The 18,585-nt window shown below is 36.3% G+C and overlaps 3 protein-coding genes and 1 pseudogene across 4 annotated transcripts; 2 read left to right on the plus strand and 2 right to left on the minus strand.

Moving 5' to 3' along the window:
- Nucleotides 1-122: 122 nt before the first annotated feature.
- Nucleotides 123-2,999, minus strand: LOC120178661 (armadillo repeat-containing protein 6-like). Its single transcript, XM_039184462.1, is given in 8 exon segments — nt 123-329; nt 496-674; nt 933-1,040; nt 1,379-1,501; nt 1,654-1,782; nt 1,866-2,149; nt 2,244-2,555; nt 2,648-2,999. Coding segments are annotated over 8 exon segments (1,407 nt in total). The 5' UTR covers nt 2,796-2,999; the 3' UTR covers nt 123-205.
- A 168-nt stretch (nt 3,000-3,167) lies between these two features.
- LOC120178664 (E3 ubiquitin-protein ligase RNF170) lies at nt 3,168-6,196 on the minus strand. Of its 2 annotated transcripts, none has more exons than XM_039184467.1 (5): nt 5,911-6,196; nt 4,852-5,051; nt 4,384-4,482; nt 3,776-3,827; nt 3,168-3,597 (listed from the first exon to the last, which is right to left on the minus strand). In XM_039184467.1, exons 1-5 carry the CDS (start codon nt 6,056-6,058, stop codon nt 3,458-3,460), a joined length of 639 nt encoding a protein of 212 aa, XP_039040398.1. In that variant the 5' UTR covers nt 6,059-6,196; the 3' UTR covers nt 3,168-3,457. The 2 variants fall into 2 exon arrangements, with proteins under 2 accessions (XP_039040398.1, XP_039040397.1); XM_039184466.1 differs by having other exon boundaries at nt 4,384-4,485.
- Nucleotides 6,140-8,631, plus strand: LOC120178613 (annotated as a pseudogene).
- A 1,637-nt stretch (nt 8,632-10,268) lies between these two features.
- On the plus strand, nt 10,269-11,302 carry LOC120178614. The gene is made up of 3 exons (XM_039184420.1): nt 10,269-10,304; nt 10,472-11,122; nt 11,177-11,302. Exons 1-3 carry the CDS (start codon nt 10,269-10,271, stop codon nt 11,300-11,302), a joined length of 813 nt encoding a protein of 270 aa, XP_039040351.1.
- Nucleotides 11,303-18,585: the final 7,283 nt, after the last annotated feature.

The raw sequence follows: 18,585 nt of genomic DNA on the forward strand, positions 1-18,585 counted from the left end.
TATGCTTTGTGCCCGAACATCACGTGTTCTCTAACGTCCCTTTGTTCAAGATTCACGTCGGTCAAATTCACTGAGTACGAAGTTATGATCCTCAAAATATATGAAAATTAGAATAAAAAATCAGTGTATTCAGTTCTTGAAAATTAATGAAAATCACAAAAATTTAACCACACAGAAAAGAGAATGAATCCCTTATAGTTCATAACTATGAGTTATAGTTATCAAGCCCCAAATCCCTTAGCGCATCAGTAGCAGCATCCTTGCAACCTTCGTGATTTTCTTTCGCCTTACGGATATACTTGTCAATACCGTTATTCAGCAGCAGGGTCCTGCACATGAAAGCATTGGTTTCCATAAGTCAAGTTTATTATTAAAAGCAACTTGTCAATACCACATTTGAATCAGAATTGTCTTATCCAAGCTTCGAATCCAACTTAAACAAAGTGCTGAAATAAAATAACTGTAAAGAACTCTGCATCTATTTACAAAACTTGCCTGTTTTCGGGGTTCCTCACAACAAGATTCCGCATCATGAAGCAGGAACTTCTCTGCATCTGCTGAGCAGCAGGAAACTTCTGCATGGCCTGGATAGAAAATTCCCCAGCTCCGGCTTCAATGGCACGAGTTGCATTGTCCGGTGATCTCAAGCAGAGTACAGAAATAATGGCCATGACCTAAAACAATGATATAAATGATTCATTATGATGTCAATCCTATAATGCTTCAATGGCATGCATATGATTATCACACCATCCACTATATACATGAGAGTATTCTATGGAACATTTGAATTGTTGTTTTCAAACACAATATAATAGTGTGACTATCATATGAATACTTCATGGACTACGTGTACTAATTCAGCAGAATATTAAATGGTTGTTACCCAGATAAGCAAGCATTTCACTGGTAAAAGATTTTTCGTCCCTTACCTCTTGCAGCACAGACGGGTCATCAGAAAATCTTGCTGACAATTTAATCAGCATGTCCATACCACCTTTCTCAACTATAGCACTCTTATTTGAGTCACTTCCTGCCAACTAGTCAAAGCAGAAAAAATATGCATTAGAGTATCAAGAAATGAAAGAAAAATTCGGATCATGTAACTTCACAAAGATACAAGTTAGTGATTGATGATATGTATCTTCAATATAAAGAATGCATGCTATTGAAGTATCACACATCACCCAAAATCAAAAACCCATTTCCGGACGGTAGTATTTTACAGCTCTTAAAGAAGGCCTCTTTGCATTCTCAGCTGTTAAAGCAAAATATTTCACACCAAGAGAGAAGATAATAAAAAGTGAAAAGATCTGAACTCAAACACGGGTTATATAATAAGGGAAACAACTCTCAACGGAGCATTTTGTATCTATACCTTGGATAACAAAGAACAGCAAGTTCTAGCTACAGTTTTGTTGCGTTGTTCACCACTATCATCAACACACTTCAGAAGCGCATCAATACCACCCGCATCAGCAATTGACTTACATATTTCATCCTACAGGAAAGGAAACACCTTGTGGTAAATTAGAAGGCAAAACTTCATCACACATAAATGATTAGCATCTTAAGCCTCTAGCAATGGAAACTGTTATTATATTAATCTACATCAAGTAATCTCTAATACCTCAAACAATTTTAACAACTTACATTCACAGCAATAGCTTTTAGTGCTATGCAAGCTGAAACAAGCCCAGGTGAACTAAACTCTCCATGAAGAGATTCCACAAGAGCTCTTGCAATTCCGATTTTTGCAAATCTTCGTGCATAACCATAAACCTGAAGCAAACAAATATCTCACAACCATTTTGAGGGACAATAATGGTACTACCTAAAAGATTTACTACACATATTTTACTTCCTTCGGAAGCAACAACACGATTATCATCAGATGTTAACAGAACACGAATAGCATCATATAAGATTGGAACACTTCCCTGAATTTGTCCACTCAAAACTTGAAGAATCAGCCCATCGATTCCCAACTCCATAAATGATTGTTTAACAACTTCATTACCAGTCGCCGCCACAGCAACAACAGAGAAACCTGAATTCAAGATATCTATATCTTGAATCCCATAACTAAGAATACTAACCACAGTCTTCGGCCCACCATTTGCCCTACTATTCTCAGTACTTTGAACATCTAAAAATACAACAACATAACCAAATAACTCCAACACAAAAACCATCACTAAATCTTAAATAAATATACATGAATGGATTGAATTGTCTCATACCAGTGAGCAATGATGCCATGGTCTTTAAGCAAGAAACTAGAGACTGCCTTGATTAAGTTGGAATCTTACTACAGATCGAACAAACTAATGCAATACCACCATTTTTAGCAATGATTGCAGCATTTCCCGAATCTTCTTTATTAGCACAACACAATTCACTTAGGTTATTAAGTAATTCCGCGATTTGGACTAAATCTTGAGCGTCGAATAGATGCTTTGAGTCGGAATTTAGTTGATTTAGTTTATGCAAACATTGTATCGCCGGATGGTCCATGACGCCGCCACCTTCCCCAGGCACACACTTCACGATCCCTATTATGAATTCATAGTTCCAAAAGTCAACATAGAGAAAGGGGGAATAAAAATGAAGAAAACGAAAGAGAGCGAAAAGATAGGAGAGAGACCAGAGAGATCGACGCCTTGATGGGAGAGTGTTTGGATGGCGTCTTCTAGGGCTTCGGCGGGGTCCATCCCGAGATCGTCGATGTTCTCTTTCACAAACTCATCGAAGGCCTCTTGTGAGATTGCACGGACGTTCTTCGTTGGAGCCATCTTTTGGCTTATAAGCAGATTTTTTGGTATCCGCCGCTGATCGGAGGAATGACGGACCGGTGTCTAAGAAGAAGATTTGGGGCAGCTGACTACTACTCTTTTTCTGAATTCCGAAATCTGAGGGATTTTAAATTGTTAAAATGTTTTCATTGGAGTTGGTTAAGATATTTGCTCCGAAGCCCGCTTCTTATCATAACAAGAAAAGGTAGATCGGTGTTCTTCCTTAGCTAAAATAGATAGTTGATCTATTAAATTATTTATAAAATATTTATTAGTACATTTTATTAATTTTATCAACAAATTTCATTTCCAATTCCTATTTTCTTTAAATGATATAGAAAAATAAAATAAGATTAATTTTAGAAACCAAAATAAAAGAGCTAAAAAGTCGCTTAACCTGATATTGCAAGCAAATACAGAAAAGCAAAATAAAACATTAAACAAGAAGTTAATAATAGAACTTGTATCGGCCATTGGCCACCAACACGATACTACTCGATCAGACACTCCAAATTCTTCTGATAACTATATACAACCTAATATTAGTTTCTTCAAACACACAATCAGTCCATTTACAACTGCTTTCAGTCACCGTGATATATAGACATATCAATGTGAGAACACTAGGGGAAGGAATTAGAACCATCAACCCGCATTGAAGTTCATTCCTCTAAAAGTTCCATAGCTGCTAGGCGCCTCACACGTTGCATAAGTCGTCTTCTTCGATAGATTCCTATCAGACGCAGGATGAGTACTAGAGCAATTGCCGAACAATCAAACACCCTACTGATTCCTAACCCCCCTGCAAAACATGAAAAAAGGAAAACACTAGCATATACATACCGCGATGCATTAGCTCTCCAACACCAAAATCATCCATAAAATATCGATTACCAGGACACTTATCATGACCCTCATTGAATCGACCCTGTCACTGATAAGTTTTTTTCTCAATTAAAAGAAAGTGTGTATATACATACCTGTAGGAATAAAATCAAATGGTGTAGCTCTGTAGATGATACTCAGCAACATCTGCAAACATGAGGGGCAGTTGTAAGAGTTTAGCCAAGAACAATAGGGAAGCCAGTTTTTAAATGAAATGAGCAACTCGTTGACCATAAATACACATCGGAAGGCAATGGTGCCTCATGGTTAATTCTGTCTGACACATTCACTGAAGGAAAAAAATTAAACTTAAATACCTAACTTCAATTAGTATCATATTTATTATCACCTCAACCATCATAACAACCTATTAGGTTCCAAGCTTCTCCTGATGAATGTATATTGTTATAAAACAGTCTCCTTTTCATCACCCCTTCCTAAAACTTAATGATAAATGCTCGACTAACCTACTTTCAAATGGAAGATGTACAGTTAATGTATGACACACCAAAAAGAAAATAGCAGATTATGCATGGACTGGACATTGAAGGTAGACAGGTAGTACAAAACTATCTAATTGGAAACAGTTAAAGATAGCATTAACTTAAAATAAAGAGAAGGACAAGCACATGCACATGCACACCAGCAGACACAATGTGCTTAAGCAGGGTAGTATTATTTGTATCATTTGTATAATCTTAACTGCAAAAACGCGTATCTCAGCAACATATGTATCATTTATATCAGGATCCATCAACCCTTGGAGCATTCGCTTCATGAGGAATGGCAACTCCCGCACTTTCTGCTAAGAAAAATAAGGAAGAAAATGTTTATGGCCCGCTCACAACAGACCAAAAGATTGTACATCACAGGTGTAAGATAAAAGGAACAAATAATCAAGAAGAAAGCACGTGTATGTAAGGGTGAACAACACTCTTCTGCAGTTCACCTTCAAGGCAATATCAAAGCCATTAAATTATACAGAAAAACATATGAAATATTAACAACACACAACAGTATTCTTAAAAGGATCACTGAATCAAAGCCAGTAATTTTAAAGTTGTATGTGTCAAAGGAAAGAAAAGACGAGCAAGAAAGAAACAAAAAAAACACTTGGCATCTAAGTTTACTAGCATGTAGAGTCTACAGGTGGATATAATTGCACAAATACCTGAATGAATCCACACGCGCCTCCAAGAAAGAGGAGGTTATACCTCTGTACACTTTTAAGAACCTCAGTAACTTCCTGGCTCTGTTGTTGTTGTTGCAATGATGCCCCTGGCATCAAATTAACAATCTTGCAAGCACACATGGGGCACTTGCATGGCTTAGATGCCGAGGAATAGTTCCAGAATTGCAAAATACAATTGCCTGCCAAAACCAAAAAGGAGGCAGGGAAAAAGAAACAACTTGATGATCACTGAAACTCAACCCTTTATTGCAAGAGCAGGCGATACTTTGGAGTTCTAACTGAACACATTTTTTTGGCAACCAAAGGCACTAGCAACACGGCAATAACTACAGTGAATGAATGAATTTCTTGTGAAGAAATGACAGCAATGACGAACGGAAAGGCACAGTGACTTGTAAACTGCAAATAGCATAAAGGCCAAACCCCCAAAATCACCCACCCATTACTCCGATGGAGAAGGGGAAAAAAGCTTAATTAACACTCAAGACTCTCAACAAGCTCTTTTGTATTAACAATGAAAAAGGATCCGTAATTTCAAGAAATTTTCTAATATCTCTTCAACGACAATCTCATTAAGTTACCAGCAAATAAAAAGTGGAAATATAGTAAAAGAAACAAACCCTTAAAAAATATTTATAGTTTATAAGGTGCTTCCATATTCTTTACCAATTACACTATAAACTCTAAAAGTAAAGGAAGAATAATGAAAAGAGGAAAAAAGATGCCTGCTTCCTTGTAGCAAGAATTATTTTCTTCAAGCAATATACCAAAAGAAACTATATGAAAAATGGTTTCCTGTGGATTTCTTGAATGCACGAACAAATTAACGTTAACCAGTAAAAACTTTAATTAGTTTGAAACGATTCAGTTAATCAAACCCTAAACTAAAGCTCAACAGAAAATTACAGAGGAAAACCCTATTTCTTTTCCTTTCTTAAAAATTTCTAACCAACCAAACAGCAAACAGAAGGAAACTTCAGATTTTGGTAACCAAATAAAATCGTAAAAGAAAAGGAAAGGAAGCTGAAAAAGAAGTACCGCAATACCAATGACCGCAATTAGTTCGACAAGGAACGGTGAAGGGACCGAAGCAAATAGGGCAGCAATCATCATCGGGAGGGATTTCACTCAATCTCCTATCCCCTCCAAATCCCTCCACTTTTTTCCCTCTCTCCTCCGTTCCCATTTTCCCCACCCACTGTTTCTCTTTTTCCCCCCTTTCAAACTGTATTAAAGAACGGGTTTTCCATCACTTTCTCGGGAAAAAATGCGCGCTGCAAATGTTTGTAGAACGTACTGAAATGTCAAATACCCTCCACTATATACATTGACGAGTTTTCGCGTAGTTTTTTCGGTGACGCTATAAAGCTAATAAACTTTTTCGGTAAATGTATATTTTGATACCTGAACTCGGGTATTAATGTGCAATTTGATACCTAAAACTTCATAGTCTAATTAGGTACTTGAAATTGATTTATTGATTCCAATCGGTATCTGAATTTTACATTTTAGTCTAAATCGATGTCTATAAATAATTTGTTTGAATCGGTTTAAATTTTAAAGTAAAGTTCAGATATATATAATTAGATAAAGTTCTATGCATCAATTTGAATCTTAATTTAGACGACTTTCATTAAAAATATATCACGATTTTTTATTTAAAATTACTATAAGATTTAATAATATATTATTTAGTACATGAAAAATAAAAAGTGAACATAAATCTTAATGAGTTATAGACGTATAATATATGGTGTAAACATGTGTACTTGGTATGTATCGTGTTGAGAGATTTTTATGTTGATTAAGGTTAGTTTAGTGATTTCATGTGTGAGAGGAAATATATATTTTAAGTCCTATCATATTAATTATATTTATTTTAAATTAAATTATAATATTTATGAATAATGTTTAAATTTGTTATGCTATTTCAATTAACATTAAATATTAGTTATTATTTTGAAATAATAACACTACATTAAATTTCAAACTCAACATTTCAAGGTTTTATTGTTTAAAAAATAACCAAGCAAGAGCATTAGCTCTAGTAGTCTAGTTTACTTATTTTCATTTTTCTCACGATTTGTATTCTATAATTTATCTAGCTATTATCTTGTTGCTACAAACACTATGCTTATACGTTTTCTTAATTAATTTAGTCGTACGAGATGGTATATTCACAAGTTTGGAATAGCTACACATTTTATAATTTGAAATTTGACCTAATCTATTGAAGTAAAATTTTTAAATATTAAAAACAGTAACGTTCTAAATGTTTATATTGTAAAATCGAATAAAATTTTTATTAATAAAATATTTTCATAATTATACGTTTAAAAAAAATAAATTTCAACTTAAATTGAAAATAAATCATATCTTATATTAATATAATAGAAATATCAAATCAATTAAAAACTTTATGCACAATATCAATACACTTATATTATTAATTTAATTATCAATCACTTAAATATTAATACTAATGATTTTTTTATATTACGAAATACTTTATACGTGGGTCAACAGGATTTAATTCTTTTAAAAAATAAATAATAATATAATTTGTAATATCTAAATATCATTTGCATAATTATTTGTTATAATGTTACCAAATATTATTTTTAATGTAATTTTTTTAAAAAAATATAATAACTGTAAAAACATCGCATCGATCGGTTGAGTCGGAAACCAACGAAACAAATCTCACCGTCCATGATGTCAACGGCTGCAGGCGCATCATCCTCTCTCTCAATCGTCCTTTTTTACTCTCCAGTCTACAGACTGTAAACCCTCAAAGAATAGCAAAACCAGAGACAAAAATTGTACGAGAGCTCCAAACGAAGCGCAGAAACAGGCAGCAGACATGGATTCTTCAAGCTCAAGCTTCTCATTGTCAAAGAGAAGGAAAACCGTTGATTCTAAAGAATCGCAAGAACTGGAGTTAACTTCACCTGACATTATTCTCGGAAATACTCGTTGCTTCCTTCAGAATTCGAGGAACAAGCCTATCACAGTCTACTTTATCGAAATCCGGTGGATTACTCCTATCCGGCGATATGTGCTCGAGCCTCAGCTCCGGCGAGGACTCCCCGGCTAGCAACGAGTCATGTGATATTGTCAAGTATAGCTTGAGATTCGTAGATCTAAAGGTTAGTTCCATACTTTGTTTCCCTGTTTGGTTGATGAGAAATGAAATGAAAGATTCGAACGCGGTTTTATTCCTCAAAACATCTCCGTTTGGCTTGATCTGTGATTGACTGATATCCTGAAAACTGTTCATGAAGCGCTTTTTTGCAGGCCAAGAGTTTAGAAACCGAAATATCAACGTGCATCAACGTCAACAAATTCTGGTGATTTTTCTTTGATCCCTTCACTAATTACTACATTTTTTTCTTTCAAATTCACATCCCTATATTTCAAGAAAACAAAAACAAAAAAGCGAATATTTTCCCTTCACCCTCCATTTTTAACCTCCTCTTCCATTTTTTCAGTGCAGAAACGATCCCAACAATCGAACTCGTTGGAGACTCAGAGGAAACCGCAACGCCACATAGAAAAACACCACCGTCACAAGTGAAGCTAAAGGAGTTCTTCGCCGCCGCTGAAAAGTACGAGCAAGTTCGATTTGCAGAAAAGCAAGAGTTTGCTTCTCTCCTCATTCCTAACTTTTTTTTAGTTCGTAGGATAAGTCGTGCCACCAAAATGGTGCATTTTAGCATTTGCAGAACCAGGAAAATCCCCAAATCTCTAACTAACTAACTAACTAACTTTTTATTTCGTAATATTCGCTCCGGCTTTTTTTTAGTTTTTAATTTTATAAAATTTTAAAAATTACAGGTACAATTTTGATATTGTCAAGGGTGTACCTCTGGACGGTCGATATGAGTGGACGCGGTTAAAGCCCTGAAACCCAGTGAGAGGGAGAGAGATATGACACCTGACAGACAGTTGACAACTGTCAAACGGCGGGGAATATTTAGTTGTTTTGTTATTCACTCAATTGTGCAGTTTTTATTTATTTATTCAAAATTAAACTAATTTTTATATATTATTGAGTAAATGAAATTCTGATTTTCTCTATCTATTTTGATTGGGATTTTGTTATATACATATTTAGTATCGATTTGGATTTTCGTTATTTAGTTGAAAGTTATTTTTTGTTTGAGTCTTATTTATAATGTTTCTAAATTGTTTTTGATTTATTAAAGTTTATTAAATTATATTTAAATAGTTCTTTTAACAATAATTCTTTTAAAATATAAAGAAAATTTAATAAAATTTTGCTCTCTAATTCCTAACCAATGACGGAGTCATTCTATAGGGTGGGAGAGGCTCTAGCCACCATCCCATCCAAATTCCCAAATTTCTTATTTTAATTTTAATATTTATAGTGAATTTTAAAGGGTTAATTACCCTATTCATACGTGAACTATACCCAATTTTTAATTTCATATATAATGTTTAAAAATTCTCGTTTTCATACATGATGTTTTATACCGTTGACGGATTCACTCATTTCCGTCACGGAAGATGACGTGAAACCCTTAACAAAATGTCATGTTGAACTTCAGAAATGGGTGACTGGAATGCCACATGCCACATGGCACCCATTTAAAGTGCCACGTCACCTTTCGTGATGGAAATGGGTGAACCCGTTAACGGTAGAAAACATCATGTATGAAATCGATAATTTTTTAAACATTATGTATGAAACAGAGAATTGGGTATAGTTTATGTATGAATGAGGTAATTAACCCAATTTTAAAAAAATAGTACAGTTATGAATCATTCTTCGTTTTCAAGTAAATTATATATTTAGATAAATAAGTAAATTACACTTTACCTTAAGTTGATACCCAGATTTTGTGTTTGCCGCTACTTACCACTCCTTAATACAAATGAACACACAACCTATAATGTATAGGAGTGAACATAAGATGAGACATGTCGTTTTTTTGTTTTTTATTTCGATTCTAAAGTTTATATGATCATGGTCTTTGATGATATTTTATTTGTTTTGCATTTAATTTAAGATAACAATTTGTTTGTTTCTATATCTTATAGAATTGCTATTCGAAAATGAGGCCATCTAAGAATAAGAATATCTCTTGAACTATCGATGCCACTTTTGTTCGTGTAAAATAATCATATTTAATATATTTATATATATATATATATATGATATTATAATAATTATATGAATCAAATTTGATTTTTTTCCATAAATTTAATTTTATCCTAATCTCAACTTTTCTTATTTATAAAATTTACTCCACTCGCTCAAACTCAATTTAAAGAAAATAACAACATACGGATGGAATTGAAATTCATTAAAACCGACTGTTACCTTTATTATGATAAGTTAAAATCAAATACACAAATAAATGACGACGTGAATGGGGTCTCTCGGAACGCACGATAGCAGGTCTGATGTGTGCTCCGTTTCTCTCCTTCGTTGCTAATCCTTCATGGGTTATTCATTCTTGGGTGGTTGTTGGCTTTCTCGGCGGTTTTTCATGGATTCGACGTCTTCGAAGCTCGATTGGAGGAAACTTTTTGTCGGAACGGAAGAGCAGTCCCTTGATTTTTTCCCCCTTAGTTCATTGATGGAATTCCCACTGTTAAACCGCCATTGGCGGTGATTGAGGAGGGAATAGTTGAATGGAATTTCGCGGTTGTGGGTCAATTTATTGGTGCTGCTCCCAATTTCGATTCAATGCAGCGGATTATCAACTCTCTTTGGGGGAAATCTTCTCCTGTAAAGGTTAGTCTTGCCGGTGTAAATCTTTACGTTTTTTCGTTTGGGAGTGCTTCTATTAGAGATTGGGTGCTTGAGAATGGACCATGTCATGTCCAGAATAAGCCTTTGGTTTTGAGGAAGTGGGAACCCTATTTGCATAAACTTGATTTCGATCTCTCTCATATGCCTGTGTGGGTTCAGCTCTATAATGTACCTTTGGAATTGTACTCTAGAAGTGGCCTTAGCTATATCTCTAGTGCCCTAGGCAATCCATTATACATGGATTCCATTACTGCTTCTAGGGGAAGATTAGAGTATGCAAAAGTTTGTATTGAAATTTCTGCGGGGTTTGTAATACCGAATGAGGTCCAGGTAATTCTTAAGGATGGATCAATGGTGAGGGTTGGTGTCTTTATCCCTTGGTTACCAAGGGCTTGCTCTATTTGTAAAACTTTTGGTCACCTGGCCAGCAGGTGTGTTGCTAGGCAGAATTCTGTGCCGAAGCAGGAGGTTCAAGTCTAGAAGAAAAAGGGCACTGCTATTTCTGCCCCTTGTGATAAGCAGAAGTTGGATCCAGGTTTTTTGCCTTCTGGATCCTCAGGTAATGCCATACATGCTGCTGATGTTGTCTGTCCTAGTCCTGAATTGGTTGTTAGTATGGCTGAGGAGACTTCTGTGTCAGCTTTGTAAGAGGTACATGTTCAGGAGGTTGGAAAATCTGGTACTATCATACAGGACTCTAGTAGGGTGATGTGTGATATTGCTGTAAATCTGGATGCTGTTGTTGTTGATTTTGTTTGTCTGCCTAGCTCTATCCTTGCTGAGGAAGTAGCTCATAAAGCTGCTGATGATTTTGATTGTTTGCCTAATTCTACCTTGGTTGAGGAAGTTGCTCATAAAGCTTTACTAGAGGATGTTGGTCCTGATTTTCCCACTCTGCAGGACTCTATGGTCCAGAAGAAAAAGGTTAGAGGTAGGAAAAAAGAGAATACTGGCTCTTCCAGTAAACCTGATGTGTTGGCTGGTGGAGGTGTTGTTGATGGACAAAGGAAGGTTAGGATAACTTCTATGGGGGTTATTGTCCTGCTCAATGAAATTAAATCTAAGAAGAGAGATTTGATGGATAAAGCCAAAGGTAGTGTGATTGCGGGGGTTGGGGTTGAAGTTGGCTCTGCTGTTAATTGATGTTGGTTTGTTTTTGGAATGTAATAGGGATTAATAACCCTCTTAAGCAACATAAGGTTCTGAGCAGATTAATTAACCTGGGAGCTAATGTTGTGTGTCTTTTAGAAACTAGAATTAGAAGAATCAATGCTGATAAGTTCTATTCTGCTTTTTCTGATGAATGGAATATGATAGATAACTATGCTTATTCTGAGGGTGGTAGAATATGGGTTATGTGGAGGAAACAATGGTCATTCTCTACCTTGAGGGCTAATGACCAGTCTCTAACTATTGTTGGAGTTGTTAATGGCCACATGACTTTAATCACTGCTGTTTATGGCAGTAACAGCAGGGTTGCCAGGAGAGGGCTTTGGGATCATCTAAAGGATTTGGATAGTGAGGTCGGTTCCTCTCCATGGGTGGTTGGAGGGGATTTTAATGTTACCATTCGAGCTGATGAGAGCTCTGATTTTGAGATTCTGGGTGTTCATAATTCCCCTGATATGGAGGATTTTCAAGGCTGTTTGGAGGACATAGACCTCTTGGATCACCCATTCTTAGGCCCTTCTTTCACCTGGTCTAATAGGCAGGATGATGGTTTCTTAACTCGTAAACTGGACAGAATTTTGGTCAACCATCCTTGGTTGTCTATTTACCCTGATTCGTTTGTAGAATTTAAGGCACAGGGTGTTTCTGATCATTGCCCTGGTATGATTTGGACTCAGAGGGGTGCCTTGACTAGAAGGCCTAAACCTTTCAAATTTTTCAACTGCTGGTCCACAAGTGCTAATTTTCTGGGTATTGTCAAAGAGTCTTGGACAGTGCAATGTGCTGGGAACCCTATGCAAAGGCTATTCCTAAAACTGAAAAGACTAAAGCCCAAATTGAAGAATCTCAACAAGGAGCAGTTTTCTGATATTTCAAACAAGGTACTTAGTAAAAGGGCTGACTTGGAAAGAATTCAATTGATCAACCTAAGTCATACTGATCAGAGGAACATTGAGGAGGAGAGGAGGATTCATGCTGAATTGGTTGATTTGGAGGTTATAGAATCTGAATTCTATAGAGAGAGGGCTAAGGTGCATTGGTTGAAAGAAGGTGACCTTAACACTAAGTTTTTTCATCAAATAGTTGAATTAAATAAAAAGAAAAATACTATCAAGGTTTTAGTAACTCAAAATGGACAGTTCCTGGACTCTTTTGATGACATGGCTGATGAGTTGGTGAGTTTCTTCACTAATCTCATTGGTACTGCAGATCCAATGGTTAAAAGCCCCCCTATGGAGTGTCTGAAGGAGTTGCTTAACTTCTCTTTGCCTGATGATGCTGAAGCTATGCTTACTAAGGAGGTGGATGACAAAGAAATTAAGGAAGCCTTATTCAGACAAGGCAATGGTAAAAGCCCGGGCCCTGATGGGTACTCTTATTGGTTTTTCAAGGCTGCCTGGGATGTGGTGGGTTGTGACTTCTTAGCTGTAATAAGATTCTTCTTTCTTTCCTCTTCATTGCTGCCTGCATTTAATGCAACAACTATAGTCTTAGTCCCTAAGGCCCTGAATGCTTGTATGGCTAAGGATTTCAGGCCCATTTCTTGTTGCACTGTAGTGTACAAAACTATCACTAGAATCATCACTACTAGATTGTCTCTTATTTTTCCTTGTATGATCTCTCCTAGTCAGACTGCTTTTGTAAAGGGTAGGAACATTGTTGATAATACCTTACTAGCTCAGGAAATAGTCAAAGGTTATTCTATGAAGAGTCTTTCTCCTATATGTGCCATTAAGATTGACTTGCAAAAGGCATTTGACTCTGTGGATTGGAATTTTCTGATGGTTATGCTTGAGGCTATTGGTTTACCTTTGAGATTCTGCTGTTAGATAAGGGCTTGTGTTACTTCATCTCAATTTTCAGTTTCCTTGAATGGTAGTCTTGTGGGCTTCTTTAAGGGGGCTAGGGGGTTAGGCAGGGAGACCCACTATCCCCTTATCTCTTTGTCATGGTTATGAATGTTCTCTCTTCTTTGTTGGATGCTTCTGCAAAAAAGGGAATTTTTAGATATCACCCTAAATGTAAGAGGGTTTCTCTTACACATCTGTGTTTTTTTGATGATCTCCAGCTAATTCAATCTGGCACTGGATTTAAAGTTGGGATGCTTCCTGTTAAGTATCTTGGGGTACCTCTGGTCACTAGAAAGCTTTCTTGTAAGGACTGCTCTTCTCTATTGACTAAGATTAAAGAGAAACTTGGCAAATGGTCTGATAGGAAGCTGAGATATGGGGGCAGGCTTCAGCTCATCAAATCTGTCCTATTTAGTGTCTTTAGCTACTGAAGTAGGCAGCTCATTTTGCCTAAAAGGGTCATAAGAGATGTGGAAAGATTGTGCATAAGATTCTTTTGGAAAGGCATTGATTCCTCAGCTAGAGGTGCCCGGGTCAGCTGGAACCAGATTTGCTCCCTGAAATCTGAGAGAGGCTTGGGGTTGAGAAGTCTGACTGACTGGAGTAAAGCTTGTTGCCTCCTACTTATCAAAAAAATATTGGCAGGTGATGGTTCTCTCTGGATTACTTGGTTAAATGCCTACTGTTTCAGAACTGTTGATTTCTGGAATGTTGAATACAAGGCTCACTTTAGCTGGATCATAGCTAGGTTGCTTAAGATGAGGAATGAAGCTGCGAGTTTATTCTGCTCCAACAGTAATTGGGATCAAATCAAAGCCAGTTGGATATGGGATAGGATTCGAAGTAGGGGTGAAAAGGTTTGCTGGCATCGCCTTGTATGGTTCCTTGGCCATGTTCCAAAATTTTCTCTGATTACATGGATGGCAATCTTGGATAGATTGCCTACAAAAAACAGATTAGCTAGATTTGGTATAGCTACAGATGGTGTTTGTGGTCTGTGTAGTTTTGGTTTGGAAACCCGTAATCATATATTCTCTGAGTGTACCTTTGCAAATGAAACTTGGTGTGCTATCTTGCTTCTGTGTGGCCTTAACCAGGCGCCTCTTGGATGGAATGATCTTCTGCAATGGTTGTTGCTGAATCTTAAAGGCAAATCCTTGCTGGTGTATATGCTCAAGTTGGCCTGGACTGGTTTTATCTACTGCATTTGGGAGGAGCGGAATCGTAGGCAGTTTCGAGGGGTGCATCGCTCGGTTGATACTGTTGTTAGTTGTGTTAAAGAATCTGTGAGAATTAAATTGTATAGGAGCCCCATGAATAGAATTGATACTGTAAATAGGCAATTGTGTATAGATTGGGTCTGATATAGTGGCTTGTTTTGTTTGTAGCAGCTTGGCTGCATTCTTTTGGATAAATGCAATTCTACTTATCCAAAAAAAAAAGAAATTCATTAAAACCCTATCCATAGTTATATGTTAGGGTGGCGAGAGAGATGAGCGAGGCATCAAGTGCTTGAAAGAATGAGACGGGCAGAGCAAGGGTAGGGTGGCAAAACAGAGGAAACACGTGCTCTACCTCGCATTTTCCTCTAATGCTTGATTGCCTTTTATCAGCATACTCCCGGCAAAAAAAAAAAAGAAAAAAAAGAAAACCCTATCCTTTAAGCATGCATAGCCATGCAAATAAATTAAGATAATGTACGTATTGATGTCTCTGTGTGCTAACGAATTTAATTGAGATAAATAAGGGTTGGAATAAGAAGAAGAAGCATATAGGTATGGAAGATATGTGTTGCAGTGGCCTGCCAATGTTGCATTTAAATTAAAACAAGAGGGAATTGCTTCGCTTTCCCTCAAAGCAGAAATCATTCTCACTTCAATTCTCCAAGAACATCGTTAATAATCCAAAATTCGGCATTCATAATAGAACATCGTTCCATTAACAAGAACGACGTTGTTCAACGTCTTGAAAGTAGAGTATATACATTCTAAGACGTTGAAGGAATTATTATTATTTTGTAACATATCAATTTTAAATATTAGAAACATCAATTAATAGTAAATAACTTAAAACTATCTATAAAACTACATTGTATTTTCATTGTGTTACTAAAAAAAATAGTCTAAGATGCGTTACACCACTGCCACATTCTCCTGCTGGTGTAAAATCAGGTAATCGTTCAGGTTTCAGTAGGGTCCTATCAGGTCAGGTCAAACCAGATACATGTCATATCAAGCTAATTTGATGGTTCGATTAAGATCATGTCGAATTCGAATCAAATCTGTTCGAGTCATTTTCAGGTTGATTTTATCATCAAATTCAGTTCAGGTTCGGATCGGGTTAATTTCAGTTTGGGTCGATACCATTTTAGGTCAAACGGTTCAGGTCTGAATCAGTTAAATTTCAAGTAAATTCATGTTCAGATAGACTTCAGGTCGAATCTCATTCAAATCATGTCACATCATTGACATACTAAATTCAATTTCAATCTTATCGGGTATGGATTGACTTCAGGTCGAGTCATTTTTTGGTTAATTATTTTTCGTCTTTCATGAACGATGAATTGAAATTTTTAATTGTATATGATTTGGAGTAAATTATAAAAAAATATAAATAATTGTGAGTCACTTTTAATGAAAATATAATTTTAAGGACTAAATTGAACAAACAAAAAATTAAATAAATTAAACGACACGCATGTATGAGGGACTAAATCAAAATATAAATAAGTATGGGTCAATTTCATATACAAATATAATTTTAAGGACAAAATTGAAGTAAATTACAAAAATATAAATATGGACAATTTGGAAAAATGAATGGTATGCATGACGATATATCCGAGTTAGTCTATGACCTGCAGAAAGCAGCAGTTAACTCGAACCAAAGTTTTTGGAGAGTTGCCCTTGGACCCAGTGACCACTTTTTTCTTGCCAAGTTCATTCTAAAGAGCCTGGGTCTTTAGAAGATGAACAAAGTGATCGACCGATCTCTCTACCTGTACAGCCGAGCATCAATGCTCATAGTGTCCTTGGCCAAATTCTCTTTGACGCTTGTGTTCCTAAGAATATTGATGGTTGGGATGTTAGATTTCCCGGTTCTGGTGACAGCCATTTTCATCTGTTCGGAGGCATTCGCCTTTCCTTGGTATCAAGTGCAGTCGTTGCTCGAGATTATAATGTTTCTGTTGAATCATTTCCATAGAGTGTTGGATCGGAAATGCTGTCAAGACATATCACAAACAAAACAAATCCATTACTCATGATAAATGAGTCGTAGTTTCTCCACTCGAGCATCGGAAACAAGTTCCGTGGACGTTTTTTTTCTTTTGAAGAAAATGGTGTTGGTTACCTGTTCTTCTGCTTGTGATATAATCGACTTGCAATAAGTGTACAGGTAGTGTATGAACCATATTTATTTTATTGTATATGAGAACGTATGTATAGGAGGACTGTATGTATGAGAAAAGGGTCATCAACTGTGCTTGAGTTTGGGGATTCTAAGATGTGAATGGTTAAGTAGCTCAGTGTTTGGTTTGGAAGCATATATATGTAAGGTTTTAAAAACAGAGCATATGAAGATAACCATAGGCTTAAGGCTGTTAGCAATGAGTGGTCGATGCTCAAGTGTGGGATACATGTCCTAAACAGTATGTTAGGTCCTTTGAAGTTCATATGGATTTTGGATTATGAGGCTGAGTGCCTATGTTACTAGGAATCGAGTGTTAGTCTCAGTAATGTTATATATCTAAAACTATATGTTGGAAGGCCGTATCCCCGCCATGGTTTTTTAATATGAATCCAAAATAGGTGCTGGACATCAATACTCCAAGTAAAGGGAAATTTAATGAATGTTTTGGCAGGTAGTCTCTGGTGAAAAGGAGAAAGCTCAATGGTGGGTTAATGTAGCTCAAACATTTCTTTCTTTTTGTCTTGGGAACAATTAGACATTGCTACCTTGTTTTATGATACTATTGTTTCCCTTTTAGTAATAAACGAAAGAGAGCTACATATGATGGATTGTATGAAAAAACTGACCTCAAATCCGCTGTTATGTGACTAGCATTGCAAATTCAAGCTAATCTATCATTCGAGTTCCCTAGCTTGATCAAATACATGCTTCCTCTCACGTTTCTGGAGGATTCTGGCTGGTATAAATCGTTTTTCGTCATCATTTTTTTTCATAATTAGACTTACTGGCTTACCGAGCGGAAGATGTTTATCTTTGGCAATGACAGGGTCTTCCGAAGCACTTCTGCTCGAATCATTTGCTGAATGAAGATCGAATCATGGTATTGGAAGATGAAGAAGGAGAAGAGTTTGAAGTTAAATATTTAGCGGAAAAGGTTGGACTTTGTGGTGAATGGAGAGGGTTCTCCATCGCTCATAAATTATTGGAAGGAGATATCTGTATTTTTCATTTAGTCAAACCCTCCAGATTTAAGGTAATTCTTTGCTTTTTCCGTGTTAATGAACACCGAGTTGTTGCATATATTTGGATGACCATACCCTTCTTTTTATGGTCCGAATATGTTTCGGTCGTGTGCCGGATGAAACTTTCTCTGCATTATTTAGGTTTATATTGCGAGAAAAAAAGGTTCAGATGAAGTTGATGTTGCTCTTGGCCTTCTAAAGTTAGAATCTTCCGCTCAACAAGTCGACCCAGGTGAGTTGTTTTCATCTTCGATAATGCACGAACATGTTACGAAAACATGGATTTTAAGATTATTATCAATTGCAAATTCAGAATCTAAAGGTATTCTTTTGATGATTGCAGGGAAAGAACACAAGATGTGCGAAAGCATGATATCTGTAGGGAACACATAAAATAGAAATGACCCTAAACCCCACAACAGTTCTAACCTTGAACTGACAGCGGATCAATTTGAAAACAAAAGGGTGGATCTCGGTT

The sequence above is a fragment of the Hibiscus syriacus genome, unplaced genomic scaffold (assembly GCF_006381635.1).
Source record: "Hibiscus syriacus cultivar Baekdansim isolate YM2019G1 unplaced genomic scaffold, ASM638163v2 tig00112354_pilon, whole genome shotgun sequence".
Lineage (NCBI taxonomy): Eukaryota > Viridiplantae > Streptophyta > Magnoliopsida > Malvales > Malvaceae > Hibiscus > Hibiscus syriacus.